We start from the raw sequence: 25,870 nt of genomic DNA on the forward strand, positions 1-25,870 counted from the left end.
ATGATCGTGAGCCACTGCTTTGGTGCTGGGAGTCGAACTTAGGTCCTCAGCAAAAGCAACCAGTGATCCAAACCACTGGGCCATCTCTCAGGGCCCAGCAGAGCATTCTTTGGGGCTGAGATGGTCCCAGAAGGTGAAGGCGCATTCCCAGTCGCAGATGTGAGCCCATATGTCCAGGGCTCTGTCTGGTTTGGGTCTGGTGGGGGGAGAAATGGGAAGCAAGGAGACAAAGGAGAGCGCATGGAAAAGAGTCAGGTAGGCGACAGGGTTTGGGAAATGTCTGAGTAGAGAGTTGACCAAGTAGTCATTGTCATCTAAAGCACACTCAGAGGGAGAGCATGAGGCAGGAGCCCGGGGCACATCTCTTTCCTCTACAGAACTTAGGAGAACAGGCCAGGAGAGATGGTCCAGTGGATAAAGGTTTATGTCATCAAGCCAGATCATCACCTGTGTTGGATCCCAGGACTCCACAGGGTGGAAGGAAAGAACTGAAGTTGTACTCTGACCTCCATATGGGAGCCTGCACACACATACACAAAGACGCACGCACGCACGCACGCACACGCACTCACGCATACACACGCATACCTATAAGTAAATAAATAAGTGAATGTCATTTTTTAAAAGGAAAACAAAGAGTGAGGTTTTGGTGCTCCGGAGAGAGTTAGACCTCCGCACCTAGGAGACTGTGGTTGCTGAAGTCGTGTCTGCAGATCCAGCAGTGCTAAGAGCGAGTGTGATCGATCGCCCTCCCGCTCCTGCTCTCTGCCTTGGTAAGAGGTCCGGGGGCTGGGGACAGGGGCCACGCGCAGAATCACACCGGGAAGGGGCGCGGCTCCCGGAGCCCGGCCGCCACTCGAGGCTCCCGCCCCTCTTGGTAGGAGGTGGCGCCTCCCTTGTGGCGGCCGGAGCCTGGAGGTGGCGTCGGGAGCTGGAGCCTGGGGCTCGGATGTCACGGCGCAGCCGGACGCGGACGCCCTGGAGAGCGTCTCGGGCTGGAGCCACAGGTACGCTGCGGGGGCCGGGTGAGGGGACGCGCAGCCTGTGGTCCGCAGGAGGAGGACCAGGACGGGAGGGTCGGGGCGGCGACAGTGGTGGCCGCGAAGCAGCCAGACCGACCGGTCGTTCCTTCTGGACCTTCCGACCTGGAGTCCAGTCCGGATGCGTCAGCAGAGTAGAACCCTGCGCACCTTTACTCTTGCCCAGGCCTGGCAGGGGACAGAGCCGTCCAGCTGTCCTAGCTGTTTCAGGGACTCGGTACACAGTGGCAGCCGCCCGGCGACCCTCTGTCCTTAAGCTTCTGTTGCTGGAGAATCTCAGTCCCTCTCAGTCCCCGATCTTCTCGGACCATGAGCCCCACAGGAAAGGCCTAGAAATATGCTGGTCAGAGGCCACCGGCTCTCCTAGTGTCTCAAGCGCCCGCTCTCTCGCCTCTCCATGTGACTCTGCTGCCACAATGTGGGTCCCCAGAGCTTGGATCCAACCCCTCTTTTGGGCCCCTTTTTGCCTGGAATTTGAACCTGTGTACGTGCTCTGTCCATGGCAGTGACTGTCTGTACCTAGGTGTCACAGGCATCCTGTGTTTTTTGTACACCTCCTGGAAGTAGGGTCTCAGCAGGGGCCGCCCCAGGGCTCCAGGGACCAGCTGCTATGTCGCAGATCAGTTATTGCACAGGGGTCCAATGTCACCTATGGCCGTGGAGAATAGGAGGACAGAGAGAACCAAGGAGCTAGACAGAGAGAGAGCTCACCCATCAGACCTAGCCTGGGGTGCTAGGACTTAGGATCTAGTCCTGAACCCTGGGGGGGTCTGACTCCTCCCGGAGATCCAGCCCAGTGCAGTTACAGCTGTCCACAGTGCTACGGGAAGGCCAGAGGCAAGGAGTGGCCTGCATAGGTCCACACAGGAAGTCAGATGGGAGATGGCGCTGGAAGGACAGTTTCATTCCAGATGAGCTTTGAGGCTGTCTTTTCCCTGTACTTCGCCTGTTACCTGCCCTGGGCTCGCATGCATGGCCTTGACAGGGTTTTTGTCCACTAAAAACTGTCTTCATTGAACTTCCCCACAAGCCTTGACTGAAGTCCTGGGTCTGGTGCTTGCCTGGGTCCACCTTCACTCTCGAGTACCAGACCCATATCCCAACCACCCGAAATTTGCCGTGGCCACAGGAAAGCCCAGGTCCCCCAGAATGAATGAGTGCTCTATGGCTTATCTGCTCTCCAAGGCCAGTCTTGTCCAGTCTCTGGAGTTTCATCCTCCAGGACTGGTGTTTCCACCCTCAAGAGCCTGGCTCTGAACCCTGAGCACAACTCACTTATTCTTTGTTAGGTGAAAGTACCTTCCTCCATCCCCAAGACCCTAGTCTACTTTTCTAGCAGACTACGCTGCAGCCTCTGCTCTGGGGACAAGCATGAACATTCCTTGTTGTTTGTACAGAGACTCCAGGCCCTGGTGTACAGCAGGTTCTACAAAGAGTACGACATGGGAGTCCTGCGTGGACAGAAACCTGCTGGGGCCACCAATGCAATAGCATCCTTGAGACAAGTTAGGGGCAATAAGAAAACCTACATATGTACACATTTTTTTTTTTTTTTTTCGAGACAGGGTTTCTCTGTGTAGCTTTGCGCCTTTCCTGGAACTCACTTGGTAGTCCAGGCTGGCCTCGAACTCACAGAGATCCGCCTGGCTCTGCCTCCCAAGTGCTGGGATTAAAGGCGTGCGCCACCACCGCCCGGCAATATGTACACATTTAATGATTCATTATACATTGATGTTTTCATTAATTACATTAGTGTGCGTGTTAGTATGGGCATAAGTGTCGGAGTGTGGCTACAGAAATCAGAGGGGGACTTTCAAGAGTCCATTGTCACTTTCCACCTTGATGAGGCAAGGTCTCTCTTGTTTCTACTGCTATGTAGTGTATTTGAGGGTAGCTGGCCCGCAAGCTTCCAGCCGATTGTTTTGTTTCTACTTCCCATCTCACTGCTGGTATGCCGAAATTACTGACTGATATGCATTACGGCATCTGACTTTTCAAAAGCATTTTATGTGCCCAAGCACATGCAATAGCCTTTGGAGGGTGCTGGATCATCTGGAACTGGAGTTATAGTTCATTGTGAGCCACCATGTGGGTGCTGGGAACCAAACCTCAGGCCTTTGTAAGAGCAGTCAGTGCTCTTAACTGCAGAGCCACCGCTCCAGCCCCTGAATCCGACTTTTCCTATGGGCCTTGGAAATCAAACTCAGGTTGTCAGACCTGCACAGTGAACAGTTTTTCCCAGTGAGTCTCCTTTCTGTACCTTAAGCTGTTTTTGTTTGTTTTGTTTTTTAAATTTATTTTTGTTTTTATTTATAGGAGTGTTTTTCCTACATGTATGTATGTATGTGTACCACATGCATATCTGGTGCCCATGGAGGACAGAAGAGGGATCCCATCCAGGGCATGGGATCCCCTGGAACTCTAGTTACAGATGGTTGTGAGCTGCCATGTGGGTGCTGGGGAACCAAATCTGGGTCCTCTGCAAAAGCAGCAAGTTCTCTTTTTGTTTGTTTGCTTGTTTGTCTGACTTTTGAGGCAGGCCTTGGCTGGCCTGGAACTTGCTATATGGGCCAGGCTGGCCTCAGACTCATAGAGATCCACTTGCTTCTGCTTTACAAATGCAGGGATTAAAAGTGTGCCATGGCTGCCAGGTGGTGTTGGTGGTGGTGGTGGTGGTGGTGGTGGTGGTGGTGGTGGTGGCGGTGGCGGCGGCGGCGGCGGCGGCGGCGGCGGCGGCGGCGGCGGCGCACGCCTGTAATCCCAGCACTCGGAGGCAGAGGCAGGTGGATCTCTGTGAGTTCAAGGCCAGCCTGGGCTACAGAGTGAGTTCCAGGAAAGGCGCAAAGCTACACAGAGAAACCCTGTCTCGAAAAAACAGAACAAAACAAACAAACAAACAAAAAAGCATGCTACCACCGTGTCCAGTGTAGCCAGTGCTCTTAACACCTCTCCAGCTGTGTTAGCCATTTTTATCTGGTGATTAGAGAATCCTTCACTGTGTCAGACACTCACTAATATAAAGTTTCATGGTTTCTTCTTCTCCTCCTCCTCCTTCCCTTTTCCCTTCTCCTTCTTCTATTTGCGGTGTTTTGAGACAGGGTTTCTCTGTGGAGCCCTGGAATTCACTCTGTAAACCAGGCTGGCCTCGAACTCACAGAGATCTGCCTGCTTCTGCCTCCCAAGTGCTAGGGTCAAAGGTGTGCACCACTACCACCCTACTTAAATAGCTTCTTTAAAAAATTTTTTTAATTTATTTGTGTTTGTGTGTAGGCGAGAGAGGGAGAGGCAGAGCGAGGGAGGGAGTGGGGAGAGAGAGAGGAGAGAGAGAGAGAGAGAGAGAGAGAGAGAGAGAGAGAGAGAGAGAGAGAGAGATTATGCAGGCCACAATGACAATGAGCATGTGGATCCGTCCCAAGGATCAAACTCAAGTTGTCAGGCTCGGTGGCCACTCTGCCCCCGGAGGAGTCACCTCTCCAGCCTCAAGCCTCCTTTGAGGGAATATCTTAGTATTTCATCACTCTTTCTGTCGGCATGCCGACATGGATAGGCATGAGTTGGGTTTAGAAAGATGAGGAAGAGAGGAGTGGGGGGATGGCATGGTTAGTAAGTGCGTGCTGTACAAGCATGTGGACCTGAGTTTGAATCCCCAACACCTGAGTAAAGAGCAGGGCACTGCTGCTGGGTGTGGAGGGGGGAGAAGAGATGGGAGGATCCCGGGAACTCATTGGCCAGTCAGCCTAGCCACATGAGGTTCAGTAAAAGAGCCTGTCTCAAAAAGTGGGGTGCACCAGGCTTGGTGGCACACACCTTTAATCCTGACACTTGGAAGGCAGAGGCAGGCGGATCTCCATGAGTTCAAGGGCATCCTGGTTTACTTAGTGAGTTCTGGGACAGCCAGGGCTGTCTCAAAAAAAAAAAGGGGGGGGGGCGAAAAGAGATTGAGGAAGACATCAGACATCAACCTCTGGCTTCCACATGCATACACATGTGCATACACCACACCCATGTGCAGACACCACATACACACACAAACTTTTGTTTGTTGTTGTTTGTTTTTTTGAGACAAGGTTTCTTTGTGTAGCCTTGGCTGTCCTTGAACTAGCTCTGTAGACCAGGCTGGTCTCAAACGCAACTCGCAGACATCCTCCTGCCTCTGCCTCGCAAGTGCTGGGATTAAAGGAGTGCGCCACTACTGCCCAGCTCAAAAAAGAAAGTCTTTTTTAACTTTATTTTATGTGCATTGGTGTGAGGGTGTCAGAACCCCTGGAACTGGAGTTACAGACAGATGTGAGCTGCCATGTGGGCGCTGGGAATTGAACCCGGGTCCTCTGGAAGAGCAGCCAGTGAGTGCTCTTAACCACTGAACCATCTCTCCAGCCCCCCCCCCCCAAAAAAAAAACTTTTTAAAGAGAAGAAAACTTAGGAAGAGAGAGAGAGCTGGTATCTGAGCAGCCAGGGTAGACCTTTTAGAAGAGCTGGCTATCCTTTTAGGCCGTGGTTCTCAACCTGTGGGCTGGTCTTGCTGGGCATGAATAGGCCCAGCACAGCCACATCAAGATGTCTGGCCCTGGGCGGAGTGAAGGCTCGCTTGCCTCTCCATTATAGGAAGGTTTTATGCTCCTGGACTCACTCCCAGCAACGTATGGTATCCTGTACCTCAGAGAGGTGGGTGTAGGGTGACCCTGAATTCCAGTATCTGGGAAGCTCGAACGAGCCTGCTTTTGGCGCACATGCCAGGGGTGTGCCTCCCTAATCTATGCACCCCACCCCAAGTATGTCAAGGAAGACAAACTTCCCCATAGACCCCCCAAGCCTCAAAGCTGCTCTCAGCCAGACCCAGCACAACCGCCCAGGCCTTCCTTCCCCTGGATCTGCCTCCCGGCACTGGGGAGGGATCAGTTTCCAGGCCGTCCTGCTTGCCTGCAGGTTCTGTTTCTTCCTGATAATGCATGAGTGACCTGGTTATGTCCGTGGTGGCCAGGGCCTCCTCACACATTCTGTCGCGTACCCCAGAAAAGGCTAATGGGGGGGGGGGAGAGGCATAAAACATGGAGCCTCTTCCTTTCCTGCCAAGGCCACCCCTCCATCAACCCCCCACACCTCTGCCCCTCCCCTTGCCATTCAGCAACTATTTATTTACCATTGACTACATGCCAGGGCTGGTGCCAGGCACTGGGTGACAAATCAGGGCAGGACCTGTCCTCAGGAAGCTCAGGGGTGGGAACGAAAGGAGGAAAGAGCAAACAGTCACAGAGTAGGGGGTGAGTGATGCTGTGGAGGTCCCCAGGAACCCAGAGACCTCCAAACCGAGTCCTATGGGCAAGGCATAAAGGAGGTGGGTGTCTGCTCATGGTTCCTAGACAGAAGACAGAGTTGCAGACCCACCCAGCCATTATTCTGGAATTTATGGTACTTGGAGTTTGGGCTTTGTTGGGGGAAGGGGGCCATGACAAGGGCTGTGGGCAGGGTTTGCCTCTAGGAAATTGATTTTGGCTGCAGTGAGCTTGGAGGCATGCCTAGATTCCAGCCAGGGTTATGCCACTTAGGACCTGTGTGTGCCTCTGGGCCAATCGCTTCCTCCTCAGAACCTCAGGGTTCTCATTTGTTAAAAGCACATAGGGAGATGAGGATTAAGGTGGGTATTTCTATGACTCACCTGGACCATCAAGAACACAGAGTGGGGTGAACGGAGACGGTGAAGATATCTCTGCGCTTGCCTTGCCTCTTTGCCCCCCTTCTCTGGGCTTCTCTGTGATCTCAGAACATTCTTGATGGTTGTTTATCAGGGAAAGATCACACAGAGAAGCCAACAGAATGGCCAGGAAGCAGCCTGGGTGGGACTGAGGGTTGAGCATGCGCCTGTTCTCAACACGGGTAGAGGTGCCAGGGCAGAGGTGCAGCTCGGGAAGGCCCAATCCCCAAGGCAAGCGAATGGGCCATTTGCGTCAGAACTGAGGATCCCAACCCCCAGACCGGCGCTCTACAACAAGTCCAATTGCCCACGCCATCTCAACCTCCAGTTTCTCTACCACACTGAGGGGCAGGAGGAAGATGCGAGAGCTCGGGACCATCCAACCCGAGAGTGGATATAGACGCCCCGGGTTCTCTATGGTTTAGGAGCCAGCAGGCTGTCCTAACCCTTACCTGAACTATTCATCCAACAGCCCATCTATGTTTTGTTTGGTTTTAGCTTTCCACCACGCCTGCCGGCCCTAGTCTCCAACTGCACAGCCATGGAGGCCCTGGGTACTGGGAGCGACCGCACCTCCCCGGCCTCAGCCTCTGGAAATCTGGACTTGCGACGGCTGTCCACGCGCGCCGATTCAGCCTACAGCTCTTTGTCCGCGGCGTCTGGTGGTCCGGAGATGCGCACACCGTCCCCTAGCACCGAGCTCCTCCCTTACCTAGACTGGGACTACGTGCGCGTGGTTTGGGGCGGCCGATCCCCTACCCGGCAGGATGCTGTCCTTCCAACTACCCAGCGGCCCGAACCGGTAGTCGCTGGGCACAGTGGCCCGCGCCCCCCAGAGGTCCAAGGAAGCCAGGGGTCCCTGAGCAGACAGGACACCCCGCTGCTGTACGCGCTGGCCGCCGAGGCTGAGGCTGCGGCACGCCCCGCTGAGCCGCCCAGCCCCCCAGCCTCACGGGCCGCCTACCGTCAGCGGCTGCAGGGTGCGCAGCGTCGAGTGCTGCGGGAGACATCGTTCCAGAGAAAGGAGCTCCGCATGAGCCTGCCCGGCCGCCTGCGGCCCGCGGTACCTCCGCGGCCTCCCACGGTGCACGCGCGCTCCGCCTCCAGCTGCCACGAGGGAGGAGAAGCGGAGCCCGCACGCACCCCGGTCCGAGCGCTGGGTGCTGCCGACCGGGGGCGTCTGGCCAGCCAGCAGCGGATGTGCTGTTTCTCCGAGCCAGGCAAACTGCATCGCGTGGGTTGGAGCGGTGGACCCACGGGCGAGGGCTTGAGAGAGGCTTGCTCCACCCAGGAGTTGCCGCGTGGGGCGCCCGCTAAGTCCAGAGGGCTGCAGGAGACTCAGTCTCTAAGCTCAGTGGAGCTGGACTCCCCGTGCGTGAATCGTGGCCATGCCTGTAGGCCTGCGGGTCGGAGTATGAGCGTTTCAGGCGAGGTCATGAGTCTCCGCACGGGTTCAGAAAGGACTGTGGCCGCCCCTGGCCAGGTATGGAAGGGAAAGGCTGGTGGGCGAGGGAGGCATCTGGGAGAATGCTTTATTTCAGGCCACTGTTCCCCTTTCTAGGCTGTTCCTCAAAGGACAGAAACCCCGAGACCATTACTTCAGATCAAGCTTTCCAGGTGAGAGACATGGGACTCTCTGGGGACAGAGTTGTCTGGAGTCCACTTTCACAGACAGCTCTTACTTAAAAAGGAATCGCGGGTCCTGTATTCATTAATTTTCCTATTGTCCTGACCAAATTCCTAACAAAGGGGACTTAGAGAAGAAATACTTATTTTGGCTCAGGGTTGAAGAGAGTCGAGTCCATCATGGCAGGGAAGGCATGGATCCAGGGAGCGTGAGGCTTCTGGTCACTCTGCATCCGCAGTCAGGAAACAGATTCCTGCTAGTGCTCAGCTCTCTTTCTCCTTTTCCACTTTTTGTTCAGTCCAGAACCCGGGTCCACTGGATGGGACTTCCCTCTCCAGTGACACCTCTCTGGAAACTCCCTCACAGTTAGCCACAGATGTGTCTCCTAGGTGATTCCAAATCCAGTCACGCTGACAGCGGATTCATGGTTAGGAGACAGTCCACCTACCTCAGTTCGAGACTTCTGTCTTTTGCAAACTGCATGCTCTACTATTTCTATGGTGCAGTGGGAAAGTGACCTCTTTCCTGGTCACTGTAGGGTCCCTGCCTCTAGGTTCTTGACTCAGAAAGAGGCTGCAGTGGTGTGTCCTACAGAGGTCTTCCAGAGCAGCCCAGCTGGCTGTGGTCAGAGGGTCCCCGAGACCTTCATGGTGTCTACTCCGAACCCCTCTCTCCCCGATGATGATGTGTTCCTGGAAGAAGCCGAGACACCACCACCTCATGATTCCCATGCCCCCCAGGGGCTCCCAACCAGGTGAATCCCCACTGTGTCCAAGCACAGAGGGACACTTTCCTCACACACAAACATCTAGAAAATGCCAGAGGGCGGGGGACTCTCTCTTGTAGTGCCCAGGTGGTGGGGATGGGGGACAGGCAGCCCTTGAAAAGACAGCTGCTGTCTGCGCTGGAGCCTTTCCTGATTCAGCTCTTCCACCTCTAGGGATCTCCACACCTCTGACCAGCAGGATGAAAACAGCTTGAGCAAAACAGCTGTCCAGACCACAGCCTCAGCAGAGAGTCCCCTCCGCGAGGGCCCGGGGATCGCAAGAGCAGATGACGATTGGCAGGGGGTGAACGGTTCTGTGGGCTTCTCCAGACCCACAAACCGCAGCCCTCCTGGGACTAGAGATGATGACAACCCAACCTTTGACACTACCGGACCGCTGACCACTGGTTCCTCTACAGCTACAGAAAATAATCCCCTCAAGCCTCCTTCAGTTGATGTCCTGCGCCCTTCAGGCTCTGAGATTTCAGGAACCCCTCACCACACTTCTCTGACCTGGGGCCAGTCTGGACCTAAGCCAACCTGGCCTAGCCGGCATTTTGAGGCGCTGGTTCAGCAGCTGGCCAGACTGGATCCTTCTGTGAGTGACGCTTTTGCTGCCCAGCCCGGTCCAGAGCCACCTCTGGGTCTGCTGGATGGGCTCTTGCCTGCCACAGAGGTCTTGGCTGCCATGAGGCCAGCATTTGAGGAGGCTGGAGAAGAGGCTGCCAGAGCTTCGGAGGCAGGGTGAGCGCCAGCCAGGCACTAGGGACTCCTGATTCTCAGTCTGCAGTCTAGGGCAGGAAAAACTCAGAGACCTCTGCCTTTGTCCTCAGGTCCTGCAGAAGCCACTTCACCCAGGAACTGCTGACTACCCAGGAGGCATCAAGGTCGGAAAACTCTACCCTTCACCCTGTGCCTGACCAGTCAAGTGGCCAAGAACTCCCAAAATCAAACAGCATTCAGGCCGAGAAAGTGAGTCGGGGCGCGAGGGGGTGGGGGTGGGGCGGTGGGGGTTGAAAGCTGAGTGGGGCCGAGCTTAGTGTCTGGGAGAAGAACTCCCAGGCTTGGCCCAGTTCTTGAATAAACACCTAGTCCCTCTCTGCAGGTGGAGCTAGCCCGCCTCCTCCAAAAGATGCTCCAAGAGCTTCACGCGGAGCAGGAGCGCCTGCGGGGGAAGGCTGCAGACTGGACCCGATGTCATGGAGATCTGGAGGCTGCAGTGAGCCAAGCCTGTACACCCCGGGAGCTGGAACGGTTCCGTCGGTTCATGACTGATCTGGAGCGCGTGCTTGGTCTTCTGCTGCTGCTGGGCAGCCGCCTGGCCCGTGTGAACCTCGCCTTGGCCAGGGCGAGCTCAGACAGCGACTCTGATGAGAAGGTAAAAGAGGTTGAGGTTGGGGAAAGAGCTGGGCTTGGAGGGGCCTGCGGTCTACAGCCTAGGACCTTCCCCGGAGCAGCGGTGCTCACTGCGCCCTCTCCTGGTGGATCCAGGCTTCGCTGCTGCAGCGACTCCGGCTTCTGCTGCGGCAGCAGGAGGACGCTAAGGAGCTGAAGGAGCACGTGGCTCGGCGCGAGCAAGCCCTGCGGCAGGTCTTGGAGCGGGAGCTGCCCGAAGAGCATCTGCGCTCCTATTGTGTGCTGCTGGCCGCCAAAGCCAGGATCCTGTCCCAGCAGCGCAGCCTGGACGACCGAATCCGGTTCCTTAAGGAACAGCTGGACACCATCTGGAACGACCTCAGTCATCATCCCCTTTCTCCTGGACTGTCCTGGGCCCCAGGAATCCATCCTCTGGACACACCACTTTTTGCTACCCCTATCTAGTTACAGGTGGTGGAGGTGAGGAGTATTGTCCCAGCCTCACCCCCAACTGAGGTCATGCTATAAAGAGAGCTTTCCCTTGAGGGAATAGGGAGGTCTCAGAATAGGCATTCCCAGGACACATCTTCCCACGGTGTTCTCCTGTGGCCTCACTCAAGCTTGTAATTATTTGGGAATTAATTTATGGGTCTTAAAAACAGCAGTATTCAGCAGGGCAGTGATGGTGCACACCTTTGATCCCAGCACTCCAGAGGCAGGCAGATCTCTGTGAGTTCGAGGCCAGCTTGTTCTACTAAGTGAGTTCCAGGACAGCCTGGGCAGTTACACAAAGAAATCCTGTCTCAAAAAACCAAAACAACAACAAAAACCCACAACAAAATAAAAAAAACTGCAGTATTCAAACCTGGCCTGGTGATATAGCTGTAATCCCAGGTACATGAGAGGCTGAGGCACGAAGATTTCAAGTTCAAGGCCTACCTGGGCTTAGAAATGGAGCTAAAAGCCAGCCTGGGCAATTTAGACTGTGCCTCTTAATAAAATGTAAAAAGAGGGCTGTAGGGGGCTGGAGAGACGGCTCAGCAGTTAAGACCACTTGCTGTTCTTCCAGATGGGTTCGATTTCCAGCATCCATGTTATGTGGCTCACACCCACCTGTAACTCCAGTCCCAGGGGATCTGCACCCTCTGACCTGCACACAGGTGGTGCATAGACTACATGCAGGCAAAACACCCCCCAAATAAATAAAATTTTAAAATAATGTAAAGAGGAGGCTGCAGATACAGCTGAGTTGTAGAGTGCTTGCTTGACATGTGCGAGACCCTAGGTTCAATCCCTGGTACAGCATCAACAAAAATAAAGCAGGGTGAATGAACAAACCCTGCACACACCTCTTGTGGCGTCAAGTCCCTCTGTCAGAGTTGGTGGGAGGCAGAGCAGAGGGGTCGAGGTAGAACACTGCAGCTTGCGATGTAAAACAGTATTGTGTTTTATTTTCTAATACATTTTTGGAGAGAGGCATGTGTGGAATATTCCTTTACATGGTGTGAATATGTGTCACTATGTTGGGTTAATAAAGAAGCTGACTGGCCAATAGCTGGACAGGTAGAGAGGTTAGGCAGGACTTACAGAAAAAAAAAGAGCACAAAGAGGAGGAGTCTCTCAGAATCTGGAGGAGACACAGAGAGGAGGAGATAAACTTGTGCTGAGAAAACATGGCAGAGTGTAGATAAGAAATATGGGTTAATTTAAAATGTAAGAGTTAGTTGGGCAGTGGTGGTGCACACCTTTAATTCCAGCACTTGGGAGGCAGGGGCAGGTGGTTCTCAGTGAGTTCCAGGCCAGCCTGGTCTACAAAGAGTTCCAGGACAACCAGGATTGTTACACAGAGAAACCCTGTCTCGAAAAACCCAAGCTAAATCAAACCAAACAAACAAACAAAATAATAAAATAAAATGTGAGAGTTAGCTAGTAACAAGTCCGAGCTATTTGCCGTACATTTATAATTAATATTAAGTCTCTGTGTGTTTATTTTGGAGCCAGTGGTTCTAACAAAAACTCTGCCTACAGGCCTGTGTTGCCTGCATGGGTTGGGGAGGAATTGGGGGCGGGGGTTCATTGACAAACTACAGCAGTCCTGTCTGGCCAGAGTTGAACAAGGACTTGGCAGAATATCAGTCTGGCCCAGCAATGTCTGGGGAGAGGAAGAATCAGGTTAGAAAACAGGAGAGGTTGAGGGTCACTCCACTAACCACCAGCAATTGCTAACTGCCCTGGTAACTGGATCACCACCACAAAAGCTAGGGTCTTGGGCCAGTGAGACGACTCAGCTGATAAAAGGCCTTTCTGTGCAAGCCTGATAACCTGAGTTCAAACTCCAGATTCCACAGGAGAGAACCAGCTCCCAGAAGCTGCCATGGCATTCATATACTCATCCTCACACACATGGCTTTTTCCAACCATCACCAACCAACTACACCCCCCTCCAAAAACAATAAAACCCACTGGGTTTAGGGCCTCTCGTCACGGCACCTGCCAGGTCAAGTTGGAAGGTTTTTTTGAGAGCCATAAGTTACAGACCAGCCTAGCAACATATTGAGAGCCCTGAACACACCTCAAAACACAAACAAAACTGACCTGATCCAGCTGTTGGTCTGAAACAAGCTCTGGATCAGCCAGGCCAGAAGGGAGCAGAGGATGGGAGCGAAAGACAGACAATAGGGTAGCAGGAAATAGTGGGTGTGAAGCCTCGAGGCCCAGAAAGGCAGTGAGGGTTTATACTGTATTTGGGAAAGGCTGACCTTGGGGTGGTCTATGATAGTCCAAAAACACAGGACAAATCCCTCTCCTTTTGTGCAGGTGGAGCCCTGAGAGTACACAGAACCAGTTTTGCAGATTAACGTGAGACCAGCTTCAGTAACGAAGCTGCAAACACCAGGGATAAGAATATTTTCTCTCAAGGGCGCATGGTACTTTTGGAAGTTGAACACATCAAAAGGGGTGTGTGTGTGTGTGTGTGTGTGTGTGTGTGTGTTTAATACCACTGACCCCAAAGTGAGAACTCTCTGCTTCTGGGCTTGTTTTCTGATGTGTATTGTCACAAAATGCATCGGGTTGGGGATTTAAATGATCGTATTCATACTAAAAGCATTAGTTGCAACAGTCGGGCTATTGAGCACAGGACAAGTTCACATTGTGTCATTTTGTTAAAAAACATACGGGGATCCTGCTGAGGCCCTTGCGGGTTCTAACATTATGCTTTGCTTTTTGTTGCTTTGAACCCTGTGGGTGGGCCTGTACTCCAAGGCCATGACAGAGCCAGCTCACTTGGAGGAGTTTTCTGCATGGAAGATACTAATTTCTGCCTATTGCCCTACACAATGCCCTTTGCACGCTTCCATTATGATATTATTAGAAGCACATCTAGCAATGTCCACCAAGCCAGTGGAAAGTTGTGTATTTCAAAGCACTTCCAGCTTAGGGGTGGGAGTAGGGATGACTGCCATCTTCCAGCTTAATGAACCTTGCTTGGTTCTGTGCTGGATTTTTCGAAGGCAGAATAATGAAATTTCTGGGCTCAACCCTGCCAGTTACCAAGAGCCCCCCCCCCCCCTCCCAATAGGGCCACACTTCTAGCGCTTGTCTTTGTGTCTAGCCTGGTCTTGTCTCCTTCTTGCCTCAGTTTTTTTTTTTTCCTGTCCAATCGATGATTTCTTCTGAAGGCACTCAGGAGTTCACGACAGAGGTTCTGTATGGCATCCCATACTTCAGGATTTGGGGGTCGGGGGCCGGGTATATGAAACCCAATACATTGATTCTGCGGGGTGTACCGCCAGCAGAGGGCACTGTTCCCTTACCATGGAAGCTTCCACCCACACTGGCCACCCGCAGCCTGGCGATCTCGCACATGCTCCAGGCAGGCCTTGGGGATTTGGCCTGGCTCTGATGGGCAATGTCCCTATTGGGCTTGAAAACTGGAACTGAGCCTTTTGCTTCTGTCAGAAAAAAAAATCTGGCTAGCTAAGAAGGAAAAGGCTGGCTCGCTTTTCACGGCCACCAAGCCTACGTTGGAAAATTGTTGACTGAATGAGATAGGCCGCAGAGGGAAGGCGGAGATGTGGATCCAAAGCATCCATCCTGGAATCAATCTGTCCGCCGCCTCCGCAGCTTGAGTGGTGACTCGGTGTCATATACGCCTTCGGCTGCTGGAGGTGCGCTTTGCGGGATGTTTGGCTTGGGCTGTAGTTGCTGGGCAACAGGCATCCCCGCGGCCTCCCGCTCATCCCGCCCCCGCTGCTCCTCCTCCTCCTAAGAGTTTAATTGGTGTACTTTTTACTTTCATACAGTAAATTGGAAATGGAATGGGGAAGCTGTGTTCCTCGGCACCCCAAGCTGTCGAGAACATTCTGCTCGTTACAAAACGTACTTAAGCCAGCGACTAGCGGAAACTCTGGGGGTCCTCACTGAGACTGATGGAGGCGCTGGCCATTCAGATGGCAGAGGCTCAGGGGGAAGTTTAGGGCAAATGCACTGTGCCCAAGAGAGGTGAATGGTGGCGGTTGAGAAGGAGAGGACACTTACTGTGAAGAAATTACTGTCACCGACAGACTGTTATCTTTGGTATTTAAATCGCTCTGCGTTTCCCACCAAGAGAATTTTTTTCCTCCATGGGAGAGGGATGGATTAAGACATCTTTCCCCGCCCTCACCTCTCCTTCCCTCTTGTTCTGCTATGCCCTGCCCTTTTCTTTATTGGCTCCTTTTCCTCCCTCTTCCCTTTCCACATCCTCCCCTCCCTGGCTCCCTTTCGCTTTCCCTCAGAGGTTCAAGTCCAGAGGTGTGGCAGTTCCCCACGGTGAGGCCAGTTCCTGAAGACAAAAGGCCACCTGGAGAGGAATAAGTAATCTATTTATGAGACCATTTCAGAAGATCACACAATTTCTTCCAGAAAAAAAAAAAAGCCTTTTTTAAAATAAGATTTATTCATGTTTTATTTTGTGTGCCTTTTGCCTGCCTGTATGTCTATGCACTGCATGCATGCTTGGAGAAGAGAAGAAGAAATCGGATCCCCTGGATCTGAAGTTACAGATGGTTGTGAACCACTATGTGGATGCTGGAAACAGAACCCAGGTCCTCTGCCAGAGCAACCAGTGCTCGTAACCACTGAGCCACCTCTCTAGCCCGTGGGAGCATCTTTATAAAGACTGGCAGGTGCTTTCAGCTGACTTGGTGGGAGTTTAGGTGGGTAAGGCAAGAATAGTTGAGGAATGTAAGTTAAGAAAGACAGTGTTCTTGGGAGGCAGAAGCAGGCAGATGTTTGTGAGTTCGAGGCCAGCCTCGTCTACAAATCGAGTTCCAGGACAGCCAGGGCCACACAGAGAAACCCTGTCTCAAACCATCCCCCAAAAGGAGGAAAGACAGATGGGTAAGTAGATAAAGGCCCCAGATGCCAGGCCTAACAAGCTGGGTTTCCTCTCTGGAACCTGCACAGCAGAAGGAAAGACCCGATTCCTGAAAGTCATCCTCCAACTTCCACACGTGCGTCATGTCACGTGCATGCCCACACACATCCACACATAGACACAAAATAAATAAAAATGTAATAAAATACTGAAAGAATGATATTGTTGATTCTGAAGATGATAGTTATTATTTTGAGACAGGACCTCAAGTAGCCCAGGCTGGCCTTGACCTCCGTATGTAGCGACACTCAGGATGACATTGAATCCCGGCCCTTCTGCCTTCCCCTCATTCGGGCACAGGTATGTACCACCAGACTCACCTTCTCTTGAGTCTATTGTAATAAAATGTTTTGAGACAGAGTCTCACTGTGTAGTCCTGGCTGGCCTGGAACTTGCCATGTAGACCAGGCTGGCCTGGGACTCACAGAGATAGACACTCCCGATTCTGCCTTCTGAGCACTGGGATTGAAGGCAGACACACACATGTCTGGCTTAGATTAAAAATTACAATATTTTAGACGGGCGGTGGTGTCGCACACCTTTAATCCCAGCACTCGGGAGGCAGAGGCAGGCGGATCTCTGTGAGTTCGAGGCCAGCCTGGACTACAAAGTGAGTTCCAGGAAAAGGCACAAAGCTACACAGAGAAACCCTGTCTCAAAAAAAAAAAAAAAATTACAATATTTTTATGGCACACGGTGAGTGTATACACTGACTACATAAATTCCAAGATGGTTCCATGGAAAGTTTCTATTACAGATACAAGGGAAAGTACAACCAGGGACATCTGGAAGAGTCTAGAGCAGGGAGAGAAAGCAGTAGAGTGAACATGGCCAGCAGACTGGACCTGCCATGGGGGGGCGGGAGGTAAAGACAGTGTCAGCAAAGGAGACCAGGAGAGTATGCAGCTGAAGTGGTAGCCTTAGAAGAAGAATGAGAGGCTGGGCTGGGGAGCCCACGAGCTGGAGAGGTTTAGAGTAGGGGTGAGGTGAGAAGAGCCAGGATGCCAGCATGGACTCTGACACTGGTAACAGGTACTTGTGATACTCAGGGACCTGGAGGCCAGCATGTTGTCATGCTGTTAGGCACCACAGATAGCCATGTGCTCCTTTTGCCAGTGACAAGGGGACTGGCCCCTTCATAGTTCCTGAGGAGTGCTGCTTTTGTCCAGTCGCCAGAATCTGGGCCTGACAGCAAGACCCTGGCTCAAAAACAAAACAAAACAACCTATTTTATGTGTATGGGTGTTTTGCCTGCATGTATGTCTGTGCCTTATAACAATGCCAAGGGGTGGAGCAGAAGACCTCCCCCTTGCTAGTTACAGTCACCTGGTACCCAGGCCCCTGGTCCAGTCAACCTCTTACGCAGTCCTGCTGGGTACAGCCACTAGGAAACCTAGTGGACTCCAACAGCGGATCACACCGTGTCCACAATCAGGAGGCAGAGAGAGATGAATGCAAGCATGTTGCTGCTCAGCGCCCCTTTCCTATTCAGTCAATATAATCAAGGTCATCCCACACAGGCACGCCCAGAGGCCCATTTCTCCGTTGATTCTGGATTCTTTCAAGTTGCTAGCACTCACCACCACAATGGTTAGTGCTGGTGAGACCAAGATGCCACTCTGCCACTTACTGGAAGTGAGCCTGGACAAGTTTCTTCCAACTTTTGCAGCCTTTGTTTTCCTGACTTAAAATCTAGACACTGACAGGCAGGGGACATGGCTGGGGACATGGTTGGGGACGTGGCTGGGGACATGGCTGGGGACATGGCTCAGTACTTAAGCGCTTGCTGAGCAAGACAAATACCAGAGTTCAGAGCCCCAGAACCCATATTAATGCCAGGCGGGCATGGTGGTTCACGTGGAATCCTAGCCTCAGAAGGCAGAGACAGAGGATCCCTAGACCAAGCTGGCTATGGAGACTAGCCATATCCAGGAATTCTGGGTTGATTGAAAGGCCCTGTCTGACTCATTGTATAAAGTGAGAGAGCAATTGAAAATTATTTCAGCTCTCAACCACGGGCCTCCAAGTGCATATGTACCCGTATTCACCACCCACCAGTGTGCCTATACATATGCACACATGACAAGCACACACACACACACACACACACACACACACAAATGGGGTGAGTGAGGAAAACATCTATACCATACACATGGCCTAGTTAATAACTGTGACCTATGGGAACTGTGCCTGGAACGTACTTAACAGACACAGCTTTCAGACGCATTACCCATGCCCTGGGTCTTCATCAGGCAAGGGAGGCTCGTGCCAGAAGAAACCCCACCTCCATCAAAGGCCACGTTACACGTTAGCAAGCTCGCTGTGGCTGTGACTCACACACATCTACAACAACTAACTTGTCTTCCAGTGAAAGGACTCACTCTCCTCCTGTGACAACCTAAATTGCCTTGATGGTTCATTTTTCTATTACATTTATTTATTTATTTATTTACGTGTGTCTGGGTATATTCCATGGTGTGTTTGGGGGGTGGGGGTGGGGTTGGGGGGGTGGGTGGGGTTTATTTGTGTGTGGGTGCAAATGTGTGTGTGCACATGTATGCCTACATGTGGTTGCCAAAAGACAACCCCTGGTACTTTTCCTTAGATGTTGTCCACTTGGGTTTTTCATTTTGTTTTCTCTCCTGTGGATTTTTGTTTTTGTTTTGTTTGGAGATGGGGTCTCGCTCATTAGCCTGGAACTCACCAGAGGCTGGGCTGGCCGGCCAGTGAGTTCCAGGGGACCACCTGTCTGTTTCTACTCCCCCAGCACTGAGGTTACAAAGATGTGCCACCACACCTGGGCTTTTAAAGTTATTCAGATTTATTTATTTGTGTACATGAGTGTTTCACCTGTATGCCACTGGAGTGCCTGATGCCCGTGGAGGTCAGAAAAGATGTCTGATTTTCCGAACTGAAGTCCAGAGGTTGTGAACCACCGTGCAGGTTCTGGGAACCAAATCCCAGTCCTCTGGAAGAGCAGCCAGTGTGCTTATCCCCTGAGCTGCCTCTCCAGTCCCAACAGCAAGCTTTTGGTTTGTCTGTTTGTTTTGTTTGTTTTGCAACAGGGTCCCTCTGTATAGCCCTGACTGGCCTGGAACTCACTTTGTAGACCAGGCTGGCCTTGGATTCACAGAGATCCACCTGCCTCTGCCTCACAAGTGCTAGGATTAAAGGCAGGTCCCTCTACATCTGGCCACCTGAATTTATTTTTTTTAATATGTGTTATAAGTATCTAATTCAGGTTCATCTATTTGCAGAGCAAGCCCTTTACCAACTCCGGCCCCCAACTTATGATTTCTGTTAAAAATTAAAGCTGTGGTTCTTGCAAACTTCCCACATGCTGTGATTGTCACTGACTTTCCTCACAGTTCCAGAATAGTCTTGACCTGTAAGGAAACAGCAATGGTTCCTAAGACCGGAGCTGTGGGTTTATTAATTCTTAACTCTTAGCAAAGGCTTTCTTGCAGACTCTTCCAGGGGCTGAAGTAGCTCTCATGGGAGGTGAGTTCTTGGTACTCCTGCTTCCCTTTACAGCTCAGCTCACCAGGATCTTGTCTCTCAAGGCACATCCCACCTTTCCCGGGACCTTTGTCAACCCACTTCAGTCAGGCTTTTCCTTCACCACAGAAAATCTCGAATGTTTCATTCTGTCTCCTGGAGCTCCTCAGCTACGAAAATTGCTGTGATTACTGCCTCCCCGCAGTTTTCCTGCAGAGGTAGAAGATCTAATTTGCATTTTAGAATAGTTCATGCAGACTAGCGTTCCAGGCGAGGGAAGTAAGAAGGATGGCTCGGGCATGCACTTATCTGTGGGCCGTGGCTATAATGCCTGTGTGATGGGTTCCTTTCCTTTGCAGAGAAATCTGAACTCTTTGGATGAAGAATGCTTGGAAGAGGCAGGGGAAATATAAGGGAAGGGAAGACATTACATAGATAAAACAGAAACAGGATGAAGCTAGTGGGTAATGTTTGCCCAGTAAGAGAGACACCCTGAATTCAGTCTCTAGCCCTGGGTGGCAGGGTGGTTTGATGGTGGTGGTGGTGGTGGTGGTGGTGGTGGTGGTGGTGGTGGTGGTGGTGGTGGTGGTGGTGGTGGTGGTGGTGGTGGTGGTGGTGGTGGTGGTGGTGTGGTGGTGGTGTGGTGGTGGTGGTGGTGGTGGTGGTGGTGGTGTGGTGGTGATGGTGGTGGTGGTGGTGGTGGTAATGGTAATGGTGTTGGTGGTGGTGGTGGTGGTGGTGGTGGTGGTGGTGTGGTGGTGTGGTGGTGGTGATGGTGGTGGTGGTGGTGGTGGTGGTGGTGTGGTGGTGGTGGTAGTGGTGGTGATGGTGGTGGTGGTAGTGGTGGTGGTGGTGGTGATGGTGGTGGTGGTGTGGTGGTGGTGGTGGTGGTGGTAGTGTGGTGGTGGTGTGGTGGTGGTGGTGGTGATGGTGGTGGTGGTGGTGTGGTGGTGGTGGTGTGGTGGTGATGGTGGTGGTGGTGGTGGTGGTAATGGTAATGGTGTTGGTGGTGGTGGTGGTGGTGGTGGTGGTGTGGTGGTGTGGTGGTGGTGATGGTGGTGGTGGTGGTGGTGGTGGTGGTAGTGGTGGTGATGGTGGTGGTGGTAGTGGTGGTGGTGGTGGTGATGGTGGTGGTGGTGTGGTGGTGGTGGTGGTGGTGGTAGTGTGGTGGTGGTGTGGTGGTGGTGGTGGTGATGGTGGTGGTGGTGGTGTGGTGGTGGTGGTGTGGTGGTGTGGTGGTGTGGTGGTGTGGTGGTGGTGTGGTGGTGGTGGTGGTGGTGGTGGTGGTGGTGGTGGTGGTGGTGTGGTGGTGGTGGTGGTGGTGATGGTGGTGGTGGTGGTGGTGGTGAATGGTGGTGGTGATGGTGGTGATGGTGGTGGTGGTAGTGTGGTGGTGGTGTGGTGGTGGTGGTGGTGATGGTGGTGGTGGTGGTGGGGTGGTGGTGGTGGTGGTGGTGATGGTGGTGATGGTGGTGGTGGTGGTGTGGTGGTGGTGGTGGTGGTGGTGGTGGTAGTGTGGTGGTGGTGTGGTGGTGGTGGTGGTGGTGATGGTGGTGGTGGTGGTGTGGTGGTGGTGGTGGTGGTGGTGGTGGTGTGGTGGTGTGGTGGTGTGGTGGTGTGGTGGTGTGGTGGTGGTGGTGGTGGTGGTGGTGGTGGTGTGGTGGTGGTGGTGATGGTGGTGGTGGTGGTGGTAGTGTGGTGGTGGTGTGGTGGTGGTGGTGGTGGTGATGGTGGTGGTGGTGGTGGGGTGGTGGTGGTGGTGGTGGTGGTGATGGTGGTGGTGGTGATGGTGGTGATGGTGGTGGTGTGGTGGTAGTGTGGTGGTGGTGTGGTGGTGTGGTGGTGGTGTGGTGGTGGTGGTGGTGGTGGTGGTGGTGGTGGTGGTGGTGGTGGTGGTATGTGTGCCACATCATGGTCTAGCAGGAGAAAGTGCTTGCCCCGCAAGCCTGACAACCCACATTCAATCCTGGACCTCACAGTGGGAAAGCAAACTCACCCCTGAAAGTTGTCTTCTGACCTCAACACGTGCTCTGTAGCACATGAGGATCTACGTTCCCTCCTCACACACAGTGACACAATAATATTTTCAAGATCTCTTTTTATTTGTGTGTACGGGTGTGTGTCCATGTAGAGGTATGGGGTCCAGAGGTACAGGAGGTTGTGAGATGCCTGATGTGGGTGCTGGGGACCAAACCGGGGTCCATTGCAAGCGCATTTCATGCTGTTCATCGCTAAGCCATTCCTCCAGGCCCAGCAATAACATTTCTTTAGATAAGGGAAACCAATTATAGCTAAGAGAAGTGCACCTTACACAAGCAGAAATAAAAGCAGGAACTGTTTATTTCATTGCTTAAATCATTCCATGAATGACTGCTGGGTTGTCTTCAGTGATTCCAAAGGTCCCACTGACATGTAATGGGGCGGGAGCCACACTCCCCTGTGACACAAGAACCATTCAGTATAGCTGATAACATGCAAACATAATCTTCAGAAACAGAGCAACGTCATGACAGGATACAAGAAGCTGATTGATAAATAGATCTCACATCTTTTTTGTTTTTTAAGCGGGGGAAGGGTACTGTTATGATTCTACTGTGCCCAACCGGAAATCTCGACCATACCCACAGGCCTGCTCCATTCACAGGAAGGAGCAAAGGTCCAGAAGTTAAGCTACTCATTCTAGATCTGCGTTTGCTGGACTAAGGTTCTGCATTTGCTATTTCAAATGGTTTTTGAAAAATGGATATCATACACCTATTTGTTCACAACTTTCATATAAAAGAGTAATGATCATTTCAATTACTATTAGTTTTTTTTCTGGAGTAATAATTTTTTTCTTTGAATAGTCACCCATTGCACTGAAAACCACAGATTCAGAATTCACAATTAAATCACAATTTAAAAAAATTGAAATTTCATGCCAAATCAAAGTAGCCACGGGTTAGTGTGAAACACATTTACATTTCAGAGTAGTTTAAAATTATTTACCAAAATGTCTCTTTTCTCTGTTAAATCACGTTTACTCTCAAGATGCACTTCTTTTGGTTTGTTTGATTTTGCTTGTTTGGGGTTTTTTTTTGGGGGGGAGATTGTTTGTTTGTTTTGTTTTGAGAGAGTCTCTCTGTGTAGCCCTGGCTGTCCTGGAACTCACTTTGTAGACCAGGCTGGTCTAGAACTCACAGAGATCTGCTTGCCTTTACCTCCCAAGTGGTAGGATGAAAGGCGTGGGTGACCATGCCCAATCACACACTTGTTTCTCAGTATTTGATGTTCACAGTACAACTGGAATTGGTTACATTCATTAGGGTCACAACGGTGTTCCATGCTCAAGATTTCAGAATCTGTGCTGCCTATGATGAGGTAGATAAACTTTAGTGTTGTTGGCTAGGACCAATTTCCTTTAGACTCAACTTTTTAAAAGATAGATTTCCAAAATAGTCAGCAAAAGACTGAAAATGTCTTTGCACTTTGCCTAAAAGTGGAAAAAATAGAATTTCAAAAGGTATTATCAAAGTTTTCCGTACCTCATTTTAATTTAAAATCAGAATAAAAGCATCCAATTACAAAGCCACTACAGATCTTAAAGTCACCATCTTTGAACATCTAGAGAGCCTGGCTCGACTTCTGAATTGGGAGATCTGTCCACACGAAGGCCTCTGGTTAACACCTCCAGGGGCCAGACCAGCTGCTGCCCCTTAGCATGTGACCCCAAACGTCAAGTCTCCTCCAAGTTCAGGCCTAACTGCTTGGTTTCTTCATAGGAGCCTCTCCCAGGAGACAAGAATCCAATTCCTGTACACACATCAAAGTTCAGACAGAATGGGGAGGCCCATCTGGGTACGACAGGCTGCAATGGGTGAAGTTGGAAGTGAGACCCAGGCTGCAGGTGTCTGGCCTGCCTTGGACAGGCTTAGATGGTATGGCACAGGCCCTGGTTGGTCAACCAAGGCATTGGTAGCTTAAAGGCCATTCAGGTTGGAGGGGGCAGACTGGGCATTAATCCAGCTAAAGGCCCCGGGGTGGGTCGACGAGAGATTTCGTGGAAGGAGGGCAGGCCACCACGGATCTTGGTCTTCTTTCGGGGAGCCATGGGCGAGGCACCCAAGAATTTGCTGAAGGAGCTCGACTTCTTCAAGCCACGGGCCAGGTCCTGGAGCATCAGGTCGTCGGCCAGGACGCCCAGAAACGCGCTAGTGGTGGAGCTGAGGATGGTGGCGGCCACCTGCACGGGGTGCCTCGACACAAGGCTCCCACTGCCACCACTGGCCGCATCAGGCTCCGTCGTGGTTCGCAGGCCAGGGTCACCAAGTAAACGCCGCAGCGCGTAGGAGGAGCCAGGCTTCAGGTACTGGTAGGCACGACGGCCGCTGTAGTCGCGGACATGCACTTGGGCGCCCAGACGTACCACTAAAAGCACGGCTGCATCCTCGTGGCCGTGCAGGGCCGCCAAGTGCAGCGGCGTGTAGCCACCGTGTGAGCGCGCGTTCACGTCCACAGGAGCGCCTCCACGCCGGGCGACCTCCACCAGCTGCAGAGCCATCTCCCGGTCGCCGCTCTTGGCTGCCCAGTGTAGAGCGGTGAAACCCGACATGAAGTCACGCTTGGCAGCCAGGCCGCTGTCCCGCAAGAGCAGCCCGTGCAGCTGGTGGCTCCAATGGCCGCTGGCCGTGCGCACCAGCCACTCGTGCTCTGTGGGCTCCAGGGGCACCGCGGGCGGCGGCGGCGGCGCGGCAGGCACCTCCTCCATATCGGGGCTCAGCAGGCGCGGGCCGGCGCGCGACAGGCGCCTGAGATGAGGGGAGCGGCCGGGTCCCAGGTGCAGGCCCAGACCCGACTCCTCTACCGAGAGCCGCCGCAGGAGCATCGGAGAGGCCCGCGGACTCGGTTCCTCCGACCGCTGCCGGCGCAGGCCTTGCTCCTCCGCGCGGATCCGCAGCGCCGCGGGGCCGGGGACCACGCAGCGCACCGGCAGCATGCAGGGCTTCTGCGGTGGCACTTGCGCCCTGGGAGGTGCAGGCTCCGGGTCTGGCGACTCTGTGCTTGGCGAGGCTGCCCCCGACGGCACACTGGCCGGTGCGGCTACCTCGGAGGCTCCCTCCGAGGGCCAGGATAGCTCCTGATCCTCGGGTTCCCCGGGCTGTGGCGCTGAGTCTGATGGAGCCCCAAGCTGGGTGACCCCTGAGGGTGGGGACCTCGAGGCATGCTGTAGCTCCGATGATGAGGACAAGTCCTCCAGCGGTTCCTCGGACGGCTGTGGGGAAAGGGGAGCTCCGGGGACGCAGTTGTCCTCCGCTGGGACGGCAGTGCACTCGGCCTGTGTGGCTGGCACCCCAGGGCTGGAGGGGTGCGGGGGCTCTGGTCCCTCCCGCGGCCGCGGCTTCTTTCTCAGCACCACGAACTTGACCCCGTCCAGCTCCTTCACCACCGCCACGTTGTTGACGAACTTCTTAAAGCGGTCCCTGCGGGCTGCGCGGCAGCGCGGGTCCCCTGCGTCCAGCAGCGGCTTGAAGCGGCTCAGCAGTTCCGAGTTGCGCACCTGCCCGCCGTGCTCCAGCAGGAAACCCAGCACCGCCGCCTGGCTCACCCCTGCGGCTGCTGCGGCGGCAGCGGCTGCGGCTGCCAGCGCCATGCTCGATCCCTGCGCCTCCCGGATCGCCCCAGCCGCCTCGCCAGGCTCACCTGGGGCTCGGATCCCCGAAGCTGGACTGCAGTCACGCCCTCCCCGCCGCACTCCGGGCGAAGGGCGCTTGGGGCTCCTGCCCTCCTCCTGCGCCTGGCCGGGCCCCCAGCTTGGGGGGTAGGTTGCTGCCGAGAGGTCCTATCCAATGGGTGCTGGGCTCCATGCCCCTGAGCGGTGCTCGGCTTACAGGTGACAGCTGCCACTGGAGGTGCGGAGGGAATGGGGGAGCGGAACCTCTCTGAGCTGCCCCCACCCCAGCCGCGGAATTAAAGGCGCAGCGCTGCTCTTCAGCTCCACTCCTGGTTGCTAAGTGGGTGTGTTCCCTGGGGATGTTGCTGTACATGGGCGAGGCGTGGTTATTTATTCCTTTCAGCAGTATTTACCACAAAATAAAAGCAACGTTTTACATATGTATCTCCTTGCAATATATATATATAATGTTGCATCAATAATGCTTCAATTTCTGATGCGTTTCATACAGGAAAATGGAGTCATGAAATTCACAGAGAACAATTCGCTGTGTGTGACGTTGAATGCATGGTACTCGGGGATCACAAAAGGTTTAGAGCAGTTTTCTCATGATAAAATAATACTGTTTTAAAGGTGGAGCTTTGCAAGTTGCATTTTTTATTATTCTTTGAGTAGTGTGTGTGTCTGTGTGTGTGTGTGTGTGTGTGTGTGTGTGTGTGTGTGTGTGTGTGTCTTGTAGGTCAGAAGCCAATCAGTTCTGGCTTTCCATCATGGACTCTGGAGCTCGAATTCAGGTCATTGGGTGTGGCGGCAGGCACT

General features: G+C 53.1%; 2 protein-coding genes across 5 annotated transcripts; one reads left to right on the plus strand and one right to left on the minus strand.

The window, feature by feature from the left end:
* Window positions 1-640: 640 nt before the first annotated feature.
* Window positions 641-11,960, plus strand: Shroom1 (shroom family member 1). 4 transcript variants are annotated; one of them, XM_042283988.2, is made up of 8 exons: window positions 641-773; window positions 7,231-8,215; window positions 8,294-8,349; window positions 8,898-9,113; window positions 9,300-9,869; window positions 9,959-10,097; window positions 10,231-10,503; window positions 10,617-11,960. In XM_042283988.2, exons 2-8 carry the CDS (start codon window positions 7,274-7,276, stop codon window positions 10,944-10,946), a joined length of 2,526 nt encoding a protein of 841 aa, XP_042139922.1. In that variant the 5' UTR covers window positions 641-773; window positions 7,231-7,273; the 3' UTR covers window positions 10,947-11,960. The 4 variants fall into 4 exon arrangements, with proteins under 4 accessions (XP_042139922.1, XP_042139921.1, XP_042139923.1 ...); XM_042283987.2 differs by lacking the exon at window positions 641-773 and adding an exon at window positions 874-1,007; XM_042283989.2 differs by lacking the exon at window positions 641-773 and adding an exon at window positions 874-1,007 and having other exon boundaries at window positions 8,913-9,113.
* A 9,533-nt stretch (window positions 11,961-21,493) lies between these two features.
* Sowaha (sosondowah ankyrin repeat domain family member A) lies at window positions 21,494-25,577 on the minus strand. The gene has a single exon (XM_015989314.3). The coding sequence runs from the start codon at window positions 25,028-25,030 to the stop codon at window positions 23,372-23,374; it is 1,659 nt and encodes a 552-aa protein (XP_015844800.1). The 5' UTR covers window positions 25,031-25,577; the 3' UTR covers window positions 21,494-23,371.
* Window positions 25,578-25,870: the final 293 nt, after the last annotated feature.

This window comes from Peromyscus maniculatus, chromosome 8 (assembly GCF_049852395.1).
Source record: "Peromyscus maniculatus bairdii isolate BWxNUB_F1_BW_parent chromosome 8, HU_Pman_BW_mat_3.1, whole genome shotgun sequence".
NCBI classification, from domain to species: domain Eukaryota; kingdom Metazoa; phylum Chordata; class Mammalia; order Rodentia; family Cricetidae; genus Peromyscus; species Peromyscus maniculatus.